Below are 17,294 nucleotides of genomic sequence, written 5' to 3'. Positions count from 1 at the left end.
TACTACAAAACTGCCTGGTACTGGCACAAGAACAGACATATAGACCAGTGGAAGAGAACAGAGAACCCAGAAATCGACACAAGTCATTATGCTCAATTAATATTTGACACAGGAGGCAAGAGCATAGAATGGAGTCAAGACAGTCTCTTCAATAAATGGTGCTGGGAAAACTGGACAGATATGTGCAAAAAAAAAAAAAATGAAACTAGACCACCAACCTACACCATACACAAAAATAAACTCAAAATGGATAAAGGACTTAAACATAAGACTAGAAACCATAAAAATCTTAGAAGAAGCCAAAGGCAGCAAAATAGCAAACATTTGTCGTAGCAATATCTTTACCGATACAGCTCTCAGGGCAATGGAAACTAAGGAGAAAATAAACAAATGGGACTACATCAAAATAAAAAGCTGCTGCACAGCAAAAGAAACCATCAACAAAACAACAAGAAAGCCCACTGCATGGAAGAACATATTTGCCAATGTTGTTTCTGATAAGGGTTTAATCTCCAAAATTTACAAGGAACTCATACAACTTAACAAAAGGAAGATAAACAACCTAATCAAAAAATGGGCAAAGGACCTAAATACCCACTTTTTGAAAGAGGACATACAGAAGGCTGAAAGACATATGAAAACATGCTCAAAGTCACTAATCATCCGAGAGATGCAAATCAAAACAACAATGAGGTACCATCCCACATCTGTCAGAATGGCTATCATCAACAAATCAACAAATGACAAGTGCTGCAGAGGATGAGGAGAAAAAGGAACCCTCTTGCACTGCTGGTGGGAGTGCAGATTGGTGCAGCCACTGTGGACAACAGTATGGTGTTTCCTCAAAAAATTAAAAATGGAACTGCTATTTGACCCAGTCATACCACTTCTAGGAATATATCCCAAGAAACCAGAAACACCAATCAGAAAGGATATATGCACCCCTATGTTCATAGCAGCACAATTTACAATAGCTAAGATTTGGAAACAGCCTAAGTGCCCATTAGCTGATGAGTGGTTTAAAAATCAGTGGTACATCTACAGAATGGAATACTACACTGCTGTAAAAAGGAAGGAATTCTTACTATTTGCAACAGCATGGATGGAACTGGAGAACATTATGCTAAGCGAGATAAGCCAGTCAGAGAAAGAGAAATATCACATGATCTCACTCATTTGTGGAATATAAAGAACATCCTAAACCGGTGAACAAAAATAGATACAGAGACAAAGAAGCATCCAAAAGACTGTCAAAGTTCAGCAGGAAGGCAGGGGAAGGTTTTGGGGGGGGAGGTTAAGAGATCAATCAAAGGACTTGCATGCATGCCTACCAATGGACACAGACACTGGGAGGTGGAGTGGGGGGAGTGGGGCTGCGGGGGGGGGGGGGGGGAGGAGGCCATTGTGGGGAGGAAAAAGGAGACATATGTACTACTGTTTGTAATACTTTAAACAATAAAAAACAAATAAAAAGAAAATGAAATTTTAATATTATTCTTTAAAAAATTAAATCTAGGGGGAAAATTGTAAATATATAAAATATTCATTAACATGACTAAATCAATTAATTAAATTATTTTAATTAAAACAATGTTTAGTAAATGCAATTGTTTGACCAAATTGTTTGCTCCAGAATATAGTTTCTCAATGAAAATTCATTAGTGGCAATGTGGAAAACTCATCTAAATGTAGAATTAAAATGACTTTGGAGAAAAAAAAAAAAAAAAAAAAAAGAAACTCCAAGGAGGCTAGTCGCTAGGGAAAGGAAGCCGGGCGTTGCTATGTGACGTCATTACCCGGCGCCAACAGCGACGGCTTCCGGGCTGGGCTGTGGGCGGCGTTCTGCGGAATGGGGTCTTGGCAGCGTTGGCTGCGTTTTGGCGGGGTGTCGCTCCGGAGTGGTGGCGGGGCCTGTGTCCCGCTTGGGGGAAGCCACTGGGTGTGTCGGCGCCAGGTCCGTGGTGCAGCCGGGCAGGGGCGGAGGGCGGGACGGAGCTGCTGGGCCGCAGGGGCCTGGCGTTGCCTCCGCCGAAGGCCCGCGGAGCCCCGGGGTCCCCCCCGCCGCTGGCCGCTCAGTGAGACCCGGCGGCTGGATGGCCCCGCTTTCTGTGCAGGTCCCCATAGGATGAGGCCGAGGTGTGGAGGGACGTGGAACATGGTTAGAACATGGATGTGTGACCTGCGCATTGCTTTCTTAAGCCTTGGTTTATGCAGAGAAGGAAACACGTGGAGGCTCTAACTCCGGAAAGCGGCGCTTGCTTTCCATTTGTAACGTCTGGGTGTCTTGACAGATGAGTCAGCTGAAACAACGTGTCTCTTGGATTGTGATCAATAGCAGTAGGTGAATAGCACTAAAGGCCTCACTAGTAGAAATGAATAGACTTGGACTGGAAAAAGAAAGAAAGAAAGAATGCCCTTTTAATCACAAACCCCGAATCGTTTTTATTTTCACAGTATGATAATAAAGATGGCTTATTTTAAAACTTTTTTTTAAAGTTATCTGGAGCTGAAAATGAGACCCTAAAACAAAGAAGAACACAAATCATGTCCCGAGGACTTCCAAAGCAGAAACCAATAGAAGGTGTTAAACAAGTTATAGTTGTGGCTTCTGGAAAGGGTGGAGTTGGAAAGTCTACAACAGCAGGTATTATAGGATATTAATTTGAATCTCAATTAGGAACTTTTGACAACTGGCGATTGCACAGTATTAAAACTGTAGATTTGTTTTTTTAAAAGTTAGTATTTGTAAAAAAAAAAAGTAACAACAACAACAAAAAAGTTAGTATTTGTGAAGTTCCTGGTAGCTGGTTACTTAATATCAGGAGTTGGTAGTGGTTAGGAGCTTAGATTTTGGAGTTAGACCAAACTTGGTAGATAGCCAGGCCTTTGACTCCTTAACTGAGGCAAAGGTTGTCAAGTTGCCCATCAGATCTTTAGTTTACTTACCTGTAAAACGGCAAGGATGACAACTATTTTTCATTAGATGGTTACCTAAATTAAACTGAACCCTTTGCACAGTGTCTCCTACATAGTAAGTGCTCAGTGTTTGGTTACTGTTATTTTAAAACCATCTATTGACTTTAATACTGAATTATTTCTGTTCTTTGGCAGTCTTTTTCCATTTACATGTAGTTGTACATGTAATTGTAATGAGATTGTTTACATTATTGTGATCTTTTTTTATTTAACCGTAATATAATTTTCAGCATTTATAGAGTCCATATAGACCTAATATTTGAAAATGCTTGAAAAGATTTAATGTAATTATTTAAGATATCATCTAATCTTTATATCTTTTATATTATATTGGAGCAGAGAAAATTTTATATATATATATATATATATATATATGTTTTTGGAGTGGCTCTTTTTAATTTATTGTAGACTTCATTGTGACTGAAGTGCTGCTTTTAGTACCCATAAAAGAATGCAACCAGAAATAGAAGAGTTACCATCCAAAACTAATAAACAGATATTCCCAAGTTTTTTCAAAAGAAACCTCTTATTTCTAAACAGTTAATCCAGTGCAATAATTTGAAGGGTAACATCCCTTCTCCCAATCCTACTCTACAGAGTATTATTAATTTGGGGTCATAAAGTTCTCATGTCTTATTGTTGCCTCATATTTAATTTTCAGTTATTTCAATAGGAATGGCTGCTAATTCAGGTCTTAGCTAACCTATCTTTTTTTGCAGTTGATTTTTAAAAAGTGACTACCTTATTATATTTCACTTTGTTAATTTTAGTTTGCTTCTGTACTGGCAAGATCTTTAAAATTTGTGGGTTTTCCCCCCTTCCCCAGATTATTAACCTAAAGTTACGGCATATATGCATCTCAAAATTCTTTATTTCTATTGAAACTAATGACATTTTTGAAATAAGAAGGACCAGGTACAGAGTTCTGTGACTGTCACTAGACATCTGTGTTTTGACTTAAAGCCATATTTAGTAAATCCTACATCTTAGTGGTTTTATAGTTGCACAACTAGCAATAAATCCAACTGTATAATTTTATTAGTTCATTTACCCCTACCTCCCCCGCCCCCATTTTTACCTGAAGGTAAGTGTAAAAGAATTTTTCAGATGTTTGAAGAAATTCAGCTCTACCAAGTATTGTAGTGATGATAGACCCTTAATTTACTATTTAATAGGTAATAAACTGTTATTAAAATGATTAGTTAGTGACTGTTCTAAAGAATTCATGCTATATCCGGCACATTTTTGCTGTCCTAAGAGTCTACAATCGATCTATTTGATATTTTGTTTTTAAAACTTAGTAGCTCTTAATCTTTGGTTCTAGAATATACCTCTTTTTAAATTCAGAGTACATTTACCTGTTTTCAGTGGTGTGAATAATTTTGTATGCTCTGTGACTACTTGGTCTTGTTAAAGATGGAAGTTATTTTCATGATGATAGCCATGGTTTTGTGCAATATAATTTGCTGGGTCTATAGGCTAGCACTTTTTTAAAAACTGATTGTTTATTGTTTTTAGTTAGAAGATTACCTATTGCCATGGAATGCGATAGCATATAAATAGGTAAATATATGAGAAAATGTATAGTATATGTCACAAGTAGGTGTTTCAGTGAATCCCTTCTTTGCTTTTTTTCCTTTGTTAATGTTAGACCACCTGTCCCAAACAACTGGCCTATCCTTTTTCATAACAGCCCTATCTGCATACATAAGCTTTAGAAATAGGTTATTTCTATGTAACTCTGTTGGTATTATATTTCTTTTCCTTATATGTATTTATTCTTGTCCCAAACAATCTGAAAATACTTCCCATTTGAATGTGTATGCTAGAGATATTTTGGATTAGAATGATAACATTTGATTAATACAAACATGCTCTGTGAGCCTATTGTATAAATATTGAAAGACCCTAACATGAAAATGAATTAACCTCTGATGGTTTCCACTTAAATGTTGGATTATGTTTAACCTATGATGTACTTGAAATTCAGAATTACTTTATAATTTATAAAGATTAATTTATCAAGTGCCCTAGGCTAAGTACTTTACATACAGTATTTCCTATAATTCTCACAACAGTTATGAAATAGGAAATATTTTATAGAGGCAGAAACAGACTTAGGGGCTAAAATATCCTATTCAAGGTTACATAAAAAAGTGGTGGAACTGGGATTTGAACCAGGCCTACCCAGAAACCTATGCTCTTAACTACTTTAAAGGAAACAATTTTGGCATCATTTATGACATCGATTTGTAAGGAATGTGATCCATAGTATGAGGGTCCATTTATCAGTCATGGGAACATCTTTATTGCTGGTCTAAAGGTGGTTTTCAGACTACTACTTTCCTCCTTGCTAGTCTTTGGGATTCACTAGAATAGACAATTTTCGGAACTTGTTTTACCACCTTACCTTTTACCTTCTTCCCTTTTCTTTGCACAGTGGTTCAACCTTTCATATATGTAAGTACTGTGAGTTACATATTTAGAATTCCTGCATCACTAGCATTTATTTTTAAAAAACAATATAATCATACCCATTTTTATTTATTAAAAGGTAGATATTTTTTTGAAAATATGTTTTTGAAAATAATTAAAAAAAAATATATATATATACCACTAAGATAGTTTAAAACAAACTAAGTAGATTATTTAAACAAAATTATAACAGATTATAAATGAATTATTTGAAATTTTAATAAGCATCTGTTATGTTGGAATATTACTTTGGGGGTCTTTTACTTCCTGAATTCTCTCCATGTCCTTGTAAAAAACAAATAAGGAAAATATATTAAATGTTCCTGTGCTTTGGTTATTACATTGCACATATTAAAAGGGAAAATGAATTTTAGTAGAAGGAAAGTTACTAAATTTAATTACTTTTTTGTTTCTTACAGTTAACCTTGCACTTGGACTAGCAGCGAATGATTCGGTAGGTGTTCATTAATAGAATTATTAATTTATTAAAATGTGTTTTAAGCCACTGATAAAGAGCATATTGATGTTTTTCATTCTGTCAAAAGCTATTAATCCTGTTCTAGTCATTTGCATGTCTTTAAGGAACTCAAAAGTCTGCTATAATTACTGGTTATATTTTATAACACTAATGAAAATGAAAGGGGACCACTAGTCACAGAATTTAGGCAGCCTCTAGAAGCTAGAAAAGGCAAGGAAATGGATTCTTCCCTAGAGCTTCCAAAAGGCATGTAATTCTGCCAATATGCTAATATAAGCCCTTAAACCCATTTTGGACATCTGTGATAATTTCTTATAGTAGAAATAGGAAACTAGACAGGAAGCCCATTTTCTTAATTTTTGAATTTCCAAATACAGTGGGGCCTTGACTTACGAGTGTCCCGACTAACGAGTTTTTCGTGATAGGAGCCGTCTCTCGGCCGATTTTTTGCTTTGAGTTGCGAGCTAAAATTCGGGTTACGAGCCAGCTTCAGATACCCCACCGCTAGTTGGCGCAGTGAACGCCACAACATCAGCCCAGCATCACGAGTCTCACTCATTCACTTTTGATTTGACATACGAGTAATTTGAGTTACGAGCTTCGTCACGGAACAAATTAAACTCGTAAGTCAAGGCCCCACTCTATGTCTTTATTTGTCCTTCATGTTTGATAGCTTGACTAGATGTAGAATTCCAGGTTTAAAATAATTTCCTCTCTAAACCATGAAAAAAAATTCCATTTTCTTCTAGCATGCTTATGAAATGTCTGATGCTAGTTGGATTCATATTGCTTTGTAATAACCTATTTTCCCCCCTCAAAGCTTTTAGAGTTTTCTTTATGTTCTTTGAGTTTAGAAATGTCACAGATATGCATCTAATTGTTGGCTTTAAATTTTTTTACTTGCTTGGAAACTGGCCAAACAGTATCGAAGTTTCAGTTTTTTTGAGCTTAGAGCAAATTTTTTTATTGATTACTTCTTGTGATGTGTTTGTTCTCTCTCCAGAAACCTCTTAGGTAGATACGGATCCTTTATGCCAGTTAATTTTTCTCTCAGATTCTCCATCACTTTGTCTTTTGTTTTGTGTTTTAGAAGATGCCTCTACACTGCTATACTAGGTTTTAGTTGTTATTTAGTCCTTCTGATTTTTTAAAAATTCAGAAATTATATTTTTTCCAGTGTTTCAGAACTATTTTTTTATTTTCCAATTGCTGTCCCTACCCACTTGAAAAAATGGTTGTATCATTTGTTTGAATCTTTCTGAGGATGCTAATTAGAATTAATAAAAAGTATTCTTTTTAATGACCTCTATTTACTTAGCATGATGGTTTTCATAATATGGTCCTCAAACCGGCAGAGTCAGCATCACCTGGGAACTTGTTAGACATACAAAATCATCAGCCCCACCTCATACCTACTGAATCCGAAACCCTGAGGGTGGAGTCCTGCAATCTGTGTTTAAACCAGCCCTCTGGGGTATTTTGATACATGCTAAAGTTTAAGAACCATGGATCTAGAGGTTTTTAAAACTCTAATCTGCAAATGGCACCTTTTTGTTTTCTAATGTGGTTATATATATATATTTTTTTTTTTCTTTTTTTTTTTTCTGGAGTAGGATGACAAATTTGCATGAATTTTTAAAATTTATCATTGTTGTTATTATTTTTAATCTTTATTGTTGAGGGTATTACAGATGTCCCTCTTTTTCTCCCCCCATTTCCCCCTTTCACCTGGTTCCTGCCCCACCCCAGGCCTTTGCCACCCTATTGTCTGTGTCCATAGGTAATGCATATCCTAACCTAATATATAAAGAGCCAGGGTCCGTAACACCCAAAACAGCTGAAAGGATGACCGAATGCCAGGCTGCACACACAGCAGGCTCAGGTGGGCAGGGACTGGCGAATGGGCTGAACTGCTGACCTCTCGGTCCCTCCTGGGTCACAGGCGCCATGGCGACCCAGCACTGACTGCCACTGCCGCGGGAGCCGTGGTGACCCAGCACGGACTGCCGGTGCCAAGGCGGGTGCGATGCGATTGGTTGGGGGGCCCCGCCATCGCCCCATGATCGCCCTGCAGAGGGAGGCCCAGGCCACCAGCTGGGGGTGCTCTCCAATCGCCCCAAAGAGGGAGGCCCAGGTTACCTGGCCGGTGGCGGTGAGCGTGGCCCCCCTCTGCGGGGCGATCAATCGTGGGGCTCCCAGACTGCAAGAGGGCGCAGGCTGGGCTGAAGGACCCCCCCCCCCCCCCGAGTACATGAATTTCATGCACCGGGCCTCTAGTATGCATATAAGATCTTAGTTTAATCTCCTCCTACCTTCCTACCCCCTTTTCCTTTGAGAATCATAAATCTGTTCCATTTTCATGCCTCTGATTCTATTTTATTCACCAATTTATTCTGTTCATTAGATTTCTTATTCGTTTATTTTGATTTTTAGATTCAATTGTTGATTGGTATGTATTTGTTGCCATTTTGTTGTTCATATTTTTTACCTTTTTCTTCTTCTTCCTCTTCTTAAAGAATACCCTTTAGCATTTCATATAATACTGGTTTGGCGGTGATGAACTCCTTTAGCTTTTTCTTGTCTGTGAAGCTCTTTATCTGACCTTCAATTCTAAATGATAGCTTTGCTGGGTAGAGTAATTTTGGTTGTAGGTCCTTGCTATTCATCACTCTGAATATTTTTTGCCACTCCCTTCTGGCCTGCATAGTTTTTGTTGAGAAATCAGCTGACAGTCATATGAGCATTCCCTTGTAGTTAATTAATTGCTTTTCTCTTGCTGCTTTTAAGTTTCTCTCTTTGTCTTTAGCCCTTGGCATTTTAATTATGATGTGTCTTGGTGTGGTCCTCTTTGGGTTTCTCTTGTTTGGGATTCTCTGTGCTTCCTGGACTTGTAAGTCTATTTCTTTCACTAGGTAGGGGAAGTTTTCTGTTATTATTTCTTCAAATAGGTTTTCAATATCTTGCTCTCTTTCTTCTTCTGGCACCCCCATAATGTGATGGCACCCCCATAATGTGAATGTTGATGTTTGAAGTTGTCCCAGAGGCTCCTTATACTATCTTCATATTTTTGGATCCTTTTTTTTAGCTCTTCTGGTTGCGTGTTTTTTGCTTCCTCATATTTCAAATCGTTGATTTGATTTTCAGAGTCCTCTACTCTTCTGTTGAATCCCTGTATATTATTCTTTATTTCAGTCAGTGTATGCTTAATTTCTCACTGGTCCTTTTCCATTTTTTTGGAGGTTTCTAGAAGATTCTTGAGTAAACTTATAACTGTGGTTTTGAACTCTATATCCAGTAGTTTGCTTTCTTCCATTTTTTTCACTTGTGACATATTTCTTTGTCTCTGCTTTTTGGCTGCTTCCCTTTGTTTGTTTCTATGTATTGGGTAGAGCTGCTAAGTCTCCTTGAATTGGTAGAGTGGCTTTATGTAGTAGGTGTTCTATATGGCCCAGTGGCTCAACCTCCCCAGTCACCTTAGCTAGGAGCTCTAAGTGTACCCCTTTGTGGGCTGTGAGCACAGTCTTGTAGTTGAGATTTGATTGCTGTTGGTGTCACTGGGAGGTATTGGCCTCCAGGCCAATTGGTTGTGAGGACTGAGACACCCTTATGGAGCAGGACTTGGTTCAGTGGGGCTTTGGTGCTCACTGAGTCTATCCCTTGAAGGTGTCACTTATGAATGTGTAGAGATGTAATTTGGTATGGTCTGATATTGACCATTGAGTACACTGGCTCTTGGGTCTCCAGGGAGGTGCAAAGTGAGCTACTGCCTGGGGCCACCCAGCAGGAGCTACAGAGAGATCTGCAGATTCCTCCCCTTTGTATCGGATTTGTAAGTGCCCAGATGAGGCCCAGCTATGAAGTAAGGCAGGCTGGTGCTGGTGCTGGGTCTTGGGCCTTTTATTGATCAGTTTGGGGCTCCCTAATCTAGCTGCAGCCCGTTTGAGAGATTTCGCCTGAGCAAGGACAGGCCATTCATATGCAAAAGCTGCTGTACACAGCTTGGGTGGGGTTGTAAATTGGATGAGGCATGGGTCTTAGGGAATCACCAGGACGGAGCAAACAGAAATGGCTGCCCGTCAGCCCTGCAACTGGGGAGGTCCCAGCTTAGAAACAATGGTTCCTGCAAGCACCTCCATATGGGAGAAAGCTGCCCCCGAGTTCCTGCCCTGAATCCAGTTCCTTCTTGCCCTGGTGTCTGTATTCCCCAGAGCATCACCTTGGTGCTAGAGCTCAGAGGAAGTGGGAGCTTGTAAGTTCAGTTCATGGTGCCGGCCTTTAAAGAGGAACAACCGGGTCTCCAGCAGCCTCTGTGTTACTGAGCCCCAATCCGCACTGGTTTTTACAGCCTGTAGTTCTTACTGCCCATAGGGACTTCTTTTCCCAGCTCTGGGATCCTGGGCTGGGGGTCTGGTGTGGGCTGGGTCCCCTTGCTCCTCCAGGTGGCCTCCATAGAGATGATCTCCCTCCTGATTAAAAAAGCGACACACATGGGTGTCAGACCAGCCCGTTCTGCGTCTCTGCACCTCCTACCAGTCCCAGTGTGCTTTCTTCTTTACTTCTCTAGTTGTAGGACTTCCATTCAGGCAGCTTTCCGGCGGTTCTGGATGATGGTTGTTCTGTATTTTAGTTGTAATTTTGATGTGGTTGTAGGAGGTGGTGAGTACAGGCATTTACCTTTGCCGCCATCTCCTGGATCTCTGTGGTTATATTTTTCATTTAGGTGTAAACTATTTTTTTCTCTTATTGTTTCAATGAGCATTTGGGAGAGAAGAGAGAAAATCATGTATATTTAGTCAATATTGTTGAAGTAAGAGCCAGTAATACATTAAAAAAATATTTTTTATTAGGACACTTAGTTACCCAGGGAAAGGAACCCTATTTTTCTTAAAGAATGGGTGGGAGGGTAGATGCATTTGGGGGATCTTTATTTTGGTTATTTTAGCTAAAGCTAAGTCTTAAGACAATGGAAAACAACTATGTAATAAGGAATCAAAGGATAAAAATATAGTTAAAAAGGGGTTGATTCCTTCATGTTAAATGCTGCTGGGCTTGATGAGATGGTAGCTCAGAAATATCTTTTTTTCTCTTTCTTTTGTTTTCTTTTTTCTGGGAGCAGAGATGAGGGCAGCCTCTTCTTTAATGCTTTCTGTTAAATAGGCAACAAGAAAGGAAAAGGAGTAAGACTTTCCCTGGGCCACATCTTCACAAAGCATTGAGTATCCTTAAGTGGTTTGTTTTTTTTAAAAAAATATATTTCTTTATTGATTTCAGAGAGGAAAGGAGAGGGCGAGAGATAGAAACATCAATGAAGAGAGAGAATCACTCCCTACTGGGGAGTGAGCCCACAACCTAGGCATGTGCCCTTGACTGGAATCGAACCTGGGACCCTTCAGTCCACAGGCCGATGCTCTATCCACTGAGCCAAACCGGCCAGGGCTTAAGTGTTTTTAAACATGTTTATAGAATCTTCCTTAGGAAGGTCTTCAGTATTCTGTGATCTTGAGGAAGGTAATTTTTTATTTTTTTATTTCTCAGTATTTTGTTGCAAAGTTAGTGTAGAAATTAAGAAGAAGAAAGTAAGGAAATTTGAGTAGTACATTGTGATAACTCAAAGATAATCTGACATAATACAGTAGTTTATGATTGGCTATTGTCTTGTGTTTAATTACTTTAAATATACTTAAGAAAGATCAATTTTATATAGTTTATATTCTTGATTACTAGTTTTTGATTAGGGATTAGCTTTTTGGCTGAAACTGATCTGCCAGCAGATTATCTACAATAGAAATGAAGGGCTTTTTTGATATTGTTAATCCTCACCTGAGGATACTTTTTCCATTGATTTTTAGAGTGGAAAGGAGGGAGATAGGTAGGTAGGAAAGGATGGAGGGAGAGAAAGAAAAAGAGAAAGAGAAGGTGGAGGAGTGAAGGAGGAAAGGAGAGAGAGAGGGAAAAAGGGAGAAAAACATTGATGTGAGACAGACACATCGATTGGTTATCTCCCGTATGTACCCCAACAGGGGCTAGGGTTCATACCTGCAACCCAGGTACCTGCCCTTGACCAGGAATCTAATCGGCAACCCTTCAGTGCTTGAGCCTATGCTCTAACCACCAGCTAGGCAAGAAGGGCTTTTCTATATGACTTATGTATATCTGGCAAGAAGGGCTTTCTATATGACTTATATATGTATATCTGGCATAGCCTTGTACTCTGTATATATCAACTTAAGATTTTATTAATATTAAATTTATTTAGAGGACATGTTTGGTCTTTAGGAGAAACTCAAGGTTCCCCTCAGCTCTTCTATTTGCCTGAACTGATAAAGATGGCTTAGGTCTAAGGACATTTACTGGATATGGTATGAGGTATGTTGCTTTATGGGGTTAAAAACTCAAGTTAGGATGATGTCTTTGTAGTCTCTGTAACGATTTATTGCCATGGAGTCTTAATTCCATGGAGCTTGTATTGACCGACCTGCTTCTTCTTAGTCTAACTTCGCTTAAGACCTTGCTAACTTGTTTCTCCTAAAGACCTATTTTTTCCATGGGTTGGTGCTTATCCTTTTTCATCACTGGAGTGAAAAGATTAAAAAGATTAGTTGTAGGACTGAGGGAAACAGGTCTAGGAATTATTTATATTACTTTTAATGTTGTCCTTACTAATCTCTAAACTGGATTGTGTAAACAGTAGGGTGGGGGGCGGGGGGTATGTAAAATAGTCCATTGGGATGTGAGAGGGAAATTTTTTTATTTGTATCTTTTATGTTTTTTTTAATGTAAGTTTTATAATTTATACTATATAAGTATAGTAGTTCTAATATAATTTATAAGCAAATATGTTAATGTATTTGAGGATATATGCTTAAACATTTTTACTGATAGCCTTGCATTATCGGAAAAGTTTGGATATCATGGGCCTAGGAAAAAGGAATTTATGGGCTGGATCATATGCCGTTTAAAAGAAGACTATTTTGTAGATTGAGGTGAAGGCCTTACAGAAATAGGGTGTGGATTTTCCCTGCCTTTTCCTTGCCTTTTGTACTTTACTTTGAGGTTGTAGAAGTTAGTATTGCAGAGCAGAATGCCTGTCATGCATCTAGAAATGACATGCAGTAGTGTGTTGGAGCTTACTTATGCTTGCTTTGTGTGAGCTGATTGTTAAATTTTTAGGAATTTTGTAAACCAGTTGATATCATGTTGTTAGCTTGAAATAGGCCACAATGGGAGTAAATAAACCATGGAAACTGGCAAATACTGAAAATCAGGCTTTCCACCAAATTCTGAGCCTGTTGTTAAACAGTTACTGGCAAACCACTGTCATGCATATTTACAATCATATTTCTTGATTTTTCTTTTTTCTATCTTCTTTTTTTAAAAATTGTTTTATTGCTTAAAGTATTACAAAGAGTATCACATATGTCTCCTTTTTCCCCCGCCCTTTTTTCTATCTTCTTAACCACCCTTATTATGGATCTTTTTCGTCTACAGTATAAATTTAATAAATGGGTGAGAAGAGCACTCAGACTGTGAGAGGGAAACATGAAGGTCACTATTGATAAGCTCGTTGAGATTCCAAAGTTATTTCATTTCAGTTCAACAGGCTTTTTTTTTCTTTCTTTAAAAAAATTTTTTTTTCTTTATTGATTAAGGTATTACATATATGTCCTTATTCCCCCATTGCCCCCACACCTCCCACTCATGCCTTCACCCCCCTGGTGTCTGTGTCCATTGGTTAGGCTTATATGTATGCATACAAAGTTGATCTCTTTTGTTGAGCACCTATAACACTAATTGATAGACACTCTGGGAATATAAAGAAAAATTGTGTGTGTGTGTGTGTGTGTGTGTGCGTGTGTGTATATTTTGGTTGTGTATAGCTGAATTAGGTTCAATAATAATTTCTTCAGTGAGTTAGAAAATGTTAATTAAAGCAACACTTAAGATTTTATTGTGCTCCATAATGGACAAATTATGTGCTATTAAAGGTTTTATAATGTAGTGAAGACAGAGGATGATAAATGTCTTACAATAATGAGATATATTCAAGGTCAAACATAGTAGTGTATCTGTCCAGGATGACTAGCTTTTATTCCAGAGAAAAGCAGTCTTTTTTTTTTTTTCATGAACATAATTATATTTGATTTTCACAGAAACCTGTTATGCAGTGCACGTAATACTTATCAGTTTTACAGTCTTTATTGATTCTTGCCCTAGCCTTGTCCCATTTCATCAGTCAGCAAATGTCTTTATTTCTGTCTCTGAATTATTTTTCCAACGTATATCTTTCTATATCCATTATTCCCACTCTAATTAAGGCTCATTACTTCTTTTTGGCTCAATCATTCATTTATACTTCAAGTAGTTGCTGAATGCCCAATTTGTCCGTCCCAAGTATTTTGCTAGTTAGAGGGTATAGAAATGAATGAGACACACAGTCCCTGCCTTTGAGGAACTTACAGGCTGGCACCACTGCTCATGCTCAGATCTGTTCAGTACATAACGCCAGATTACTCTTACTAAAGCATTGTTGGTATTACATTACTCTCTTGTTCAGAATCACTGCTCAATGCCTTTATGATTCAAGATCTGGCCCTCATCTGCCTTTCTGGGTTTATCTTCAGCTCTTCTGAACGATCCCTGTGCTCTAGCCAATCTGGGTTACTTTCCATTGCTAGTTAGTACTTGATAGTTTACAGCCTTTCTTCTACATTTATATTGGAGTGTTCACTTCACTTTTCTTCAGCTTTGTATGTCCTGTCTTCCAGGCTTGCATGTATGGCTGTACTGGTTATATCCTGCATAAGGGTGCTTCTTGAGGGAGTAGAGTGATGACAGATATCCATGCTACCCTCTTCGTCGTGTGCATCTGCAGGCTGCATTCCAATTCACACAGAGGCACTATATGAGCTAGTTTTGTCCTGAAGGGCAGCTTAGTGAAGTGTTTCACGAATTCTACCCAAGTGAGGGTTATTTTTCCATCTTGTGAAATCCAGTAGCACTGTTTATTTGTATTATTGTTATTGCACCCATTTTGGTAATTTTCATGATAACAATATAAGTAACATTTATTGAGCATTTATTATATGTCAAACTGGGTTACTTATGACATGGTTCTTAACTCATTTACTATTTATAGCAACCATATGGGAATAGATACTGTTGTGATCCTTGTTGTAGATAAGAAATCGTCAGTACCTGGAGGCTAAGTAGTTTGCACAAGGTCACCCAAGAATAAAAGGCAGAGCCAAGGTTTGAATACCAACCTAGATCCTGTGCTCTTAACCTACTTACTATACTACTACTGTCTTCGCTAGATTCTTACGATTAATAAGTATGCTCTCTTTATCCTTGGCTGTTCTTAGCAGCTAGCACAATGTTTTAAGGCTTAGGAAAAACATAATAAGTGTTTGCTACGTGGATGAAGTTAGTGCATAGACAGGTTTCACAGTATGTAGGTGCAAAGTTTTGTTTTGTTTTGGTTTGTTTTTCGAGGAATGGGATGGGATGGGAGGACTTGTTGCTTATTGGCTTATACACTGTTTTTTTTTCGTGCTTCTTGAAAGATGGTGTACTCCATGATTATATTTGGCCCTCTTTTCATTTTATACTCTTTTTAAAAAAAATATATTTTATTGATTTTTTACAGAGAGGAAGGGAGAGAGATAGAGAGTTAGAAACATCTATGAGAGAGAAACATCGACCAGCCTCCTCCTGCACATCTCCTACTGGGGATGTGCCCGCAACCCAGGTACATGCCCTTGACCGGAATCGAACCTGGGACCCTTCAGTTTGCAGGCCAATCTTCTATCCACTGAGCCAAACCGGTTTCGGCCATTTTATACTCTTTATCCAGTAATTTCATCTTTCCCCACTGCCCAGTTACTACATATGTGCCTGTGTTCCAAATGCATCACCAGCCTGGATACCCTGGAGGCAAGACCTGTGCATCTAGTTGTCTATTATAGACGTCCACTTAAGTGCTTCATGAGTCTTCAAACTCAACATGTGTAAAAACAAATTCTTCTTTTTCCCTATAGCTGTCTTTGTCTTACACGGGTATGTTGTCTAAATCCGTCACTTTCTCCTGGTATTTCTACCACTTAAAGCTTTCTAGAATATGTGCTCTCATTTTGTTCCTTAATGCCACTGCCTTATTCAGACCCTTATTGTGATCTTCTGTCAAGTGACCCCCTGCTCTCTATTTTCTTTGTTGTGATGCTTTGGGAAAAGGACTAACACTTCTCATATTATTTTAAAAGGGTTTATTATCTCCTATGCTAGCCTATGAACCTTTTGAGGGCAATGATTTTGGTTTTGTCCTTTTTTTTAAATCTTCAGTGCCTAGTCCAGTGATAGTACATAGTAAACGCTTGGGAAATGTTGGTAATGACAGTAGAACATGTTAACTGAAGAGTGGTCGTGAGTATATGTATGTTTGATATATATGGCCAATTCTAAGTGTTGGATAAGTTGTCTATAGTTTGTCTAAAGGCTGAACTATGCCTTTTTTCCCTAAGAAATGAAATAATTAAAATCTAAATGGGATAATATATGTGAAGTACTTTGCACAATGGCTGATACATACTAAGTTCTAAATCAGTTTTTAGTATTGGTAGGTAAATAAAAAACTTTTTGTAAGTAATATTTCATAATAAATGTTGATATGCCTCTAGTGATTACATAATGTCTTCACACTTATTCTTTCTAGACATTCTAGACATGCTGCTTTTTTTTCACAAATTATTATGAGTGTTTTTTTTTTTTTTTTAAAACATAGGTAAGATTACCTTAAGCCTTTGAAGTTAGGAAAAACTAGGATGTTTTAGTTCAAGACTTAGGTTTTGGGTTTGGAAATGTTCAACTATCTTGAGACAGAACATATTAAGTACCACTACCTAAAACACTTAGTTTTCTTCATTAATAGTTATGTATACAGCAGTGAATAGACTAGCTTTTTGGTATCAGAGAGATTTGGGCTTGATTCTGGCCCTGCCTTTTGTAAACTGTATGACTCTTGCTTGTACCTACCTCTTAAGGGTGTGAGTATTGAAGGAGATAAGAAATATAAAACACTTAGCACAGTGTCTGCACATAGTACATGCTGATAAGAAACATATTCTTTTTTTATGTTTCTAATTCTTAAATTTTATTTTTCAATTATAGTTTATGTTCAGTATTATTTTGTATTAATTTGAGGTGTACAGCATAATGGTCAGACAATCATATACTTACAAAGTGTTCCCCCAATATTTCAGGTAGCCACCTGGAACCATACATAGTTATTATGATATTATTGACTATATTCCCTATGCTGTACGTTATATCCCGCGATTATTTTGTAACTACCAATTTATAGTTCTTAATC

The 17,294-nt window shown here is 37.9% G+C and overlaps 1 protein-coding gene across 7 annotated transcripts in view; it reads left to right on the top strand.

Annotated features, from left to right (window-relative positions):
- Window positions 1-1,815: 1,815 nt before the first annotated feature.
- NUBPL (nucleotide binding protein like) overlaps window positions 1,816-17,294 on the top strand; it is a 245,569-nt gene continuing 230,090 nt past the window's right edge. For 3 of the 7 annotated variants that reach the window (XR_004974816.1, XM_036353572.1, XM_036353562.1), the window contains exons 1-3: window positions 1,816-1,954; window positions 2,497-2,644; window positions 5,871-5,905. Coding sequence is in view for 2 of the 7 variants with exons in the window: in XM_036353572.1 (XP_036209465.1) it covers window positions 1,850-1,954; window positions 2,497-2,644; window positions 5,871-5,905 (288 nt within the window). In the remaining 5 variants the exon portion in view is untranslated. Of the gene's footprint in view, window positions 1,955-2,496; window positions 2,645-4,494; window positions 4,540-5,416; window positions 5,437-5,870; window positions 5,906-17,294 lie in introns of those variants that run through there. The other 4 variants (XM_036353617.1, XM_036353579.1, XM_036353626.1 and 1 more) reach the window with 4 other exon arrangements.

Source organism: Myotis myotis, unplaced genomic scaffold, assembly GCF_014108235.1.
Source record: "Myotis myotis isolate mMyoMyo1 unplaced genomic scaffold, mMyoMyo1.p scaffold_m19_p_1, whole genome shotgun sequence".
Classification (NCBI taxonomy): Eukaryota; Metazoa; Chordata; class Mammalia; order Chiroptera; family Vespertilionidae; genus Myotis; species Myotis myotis.
Note: the sequence above shows the minus strand (reverse complement) of the source record. Positions and strands in the feature narration are given on the sequence as shown.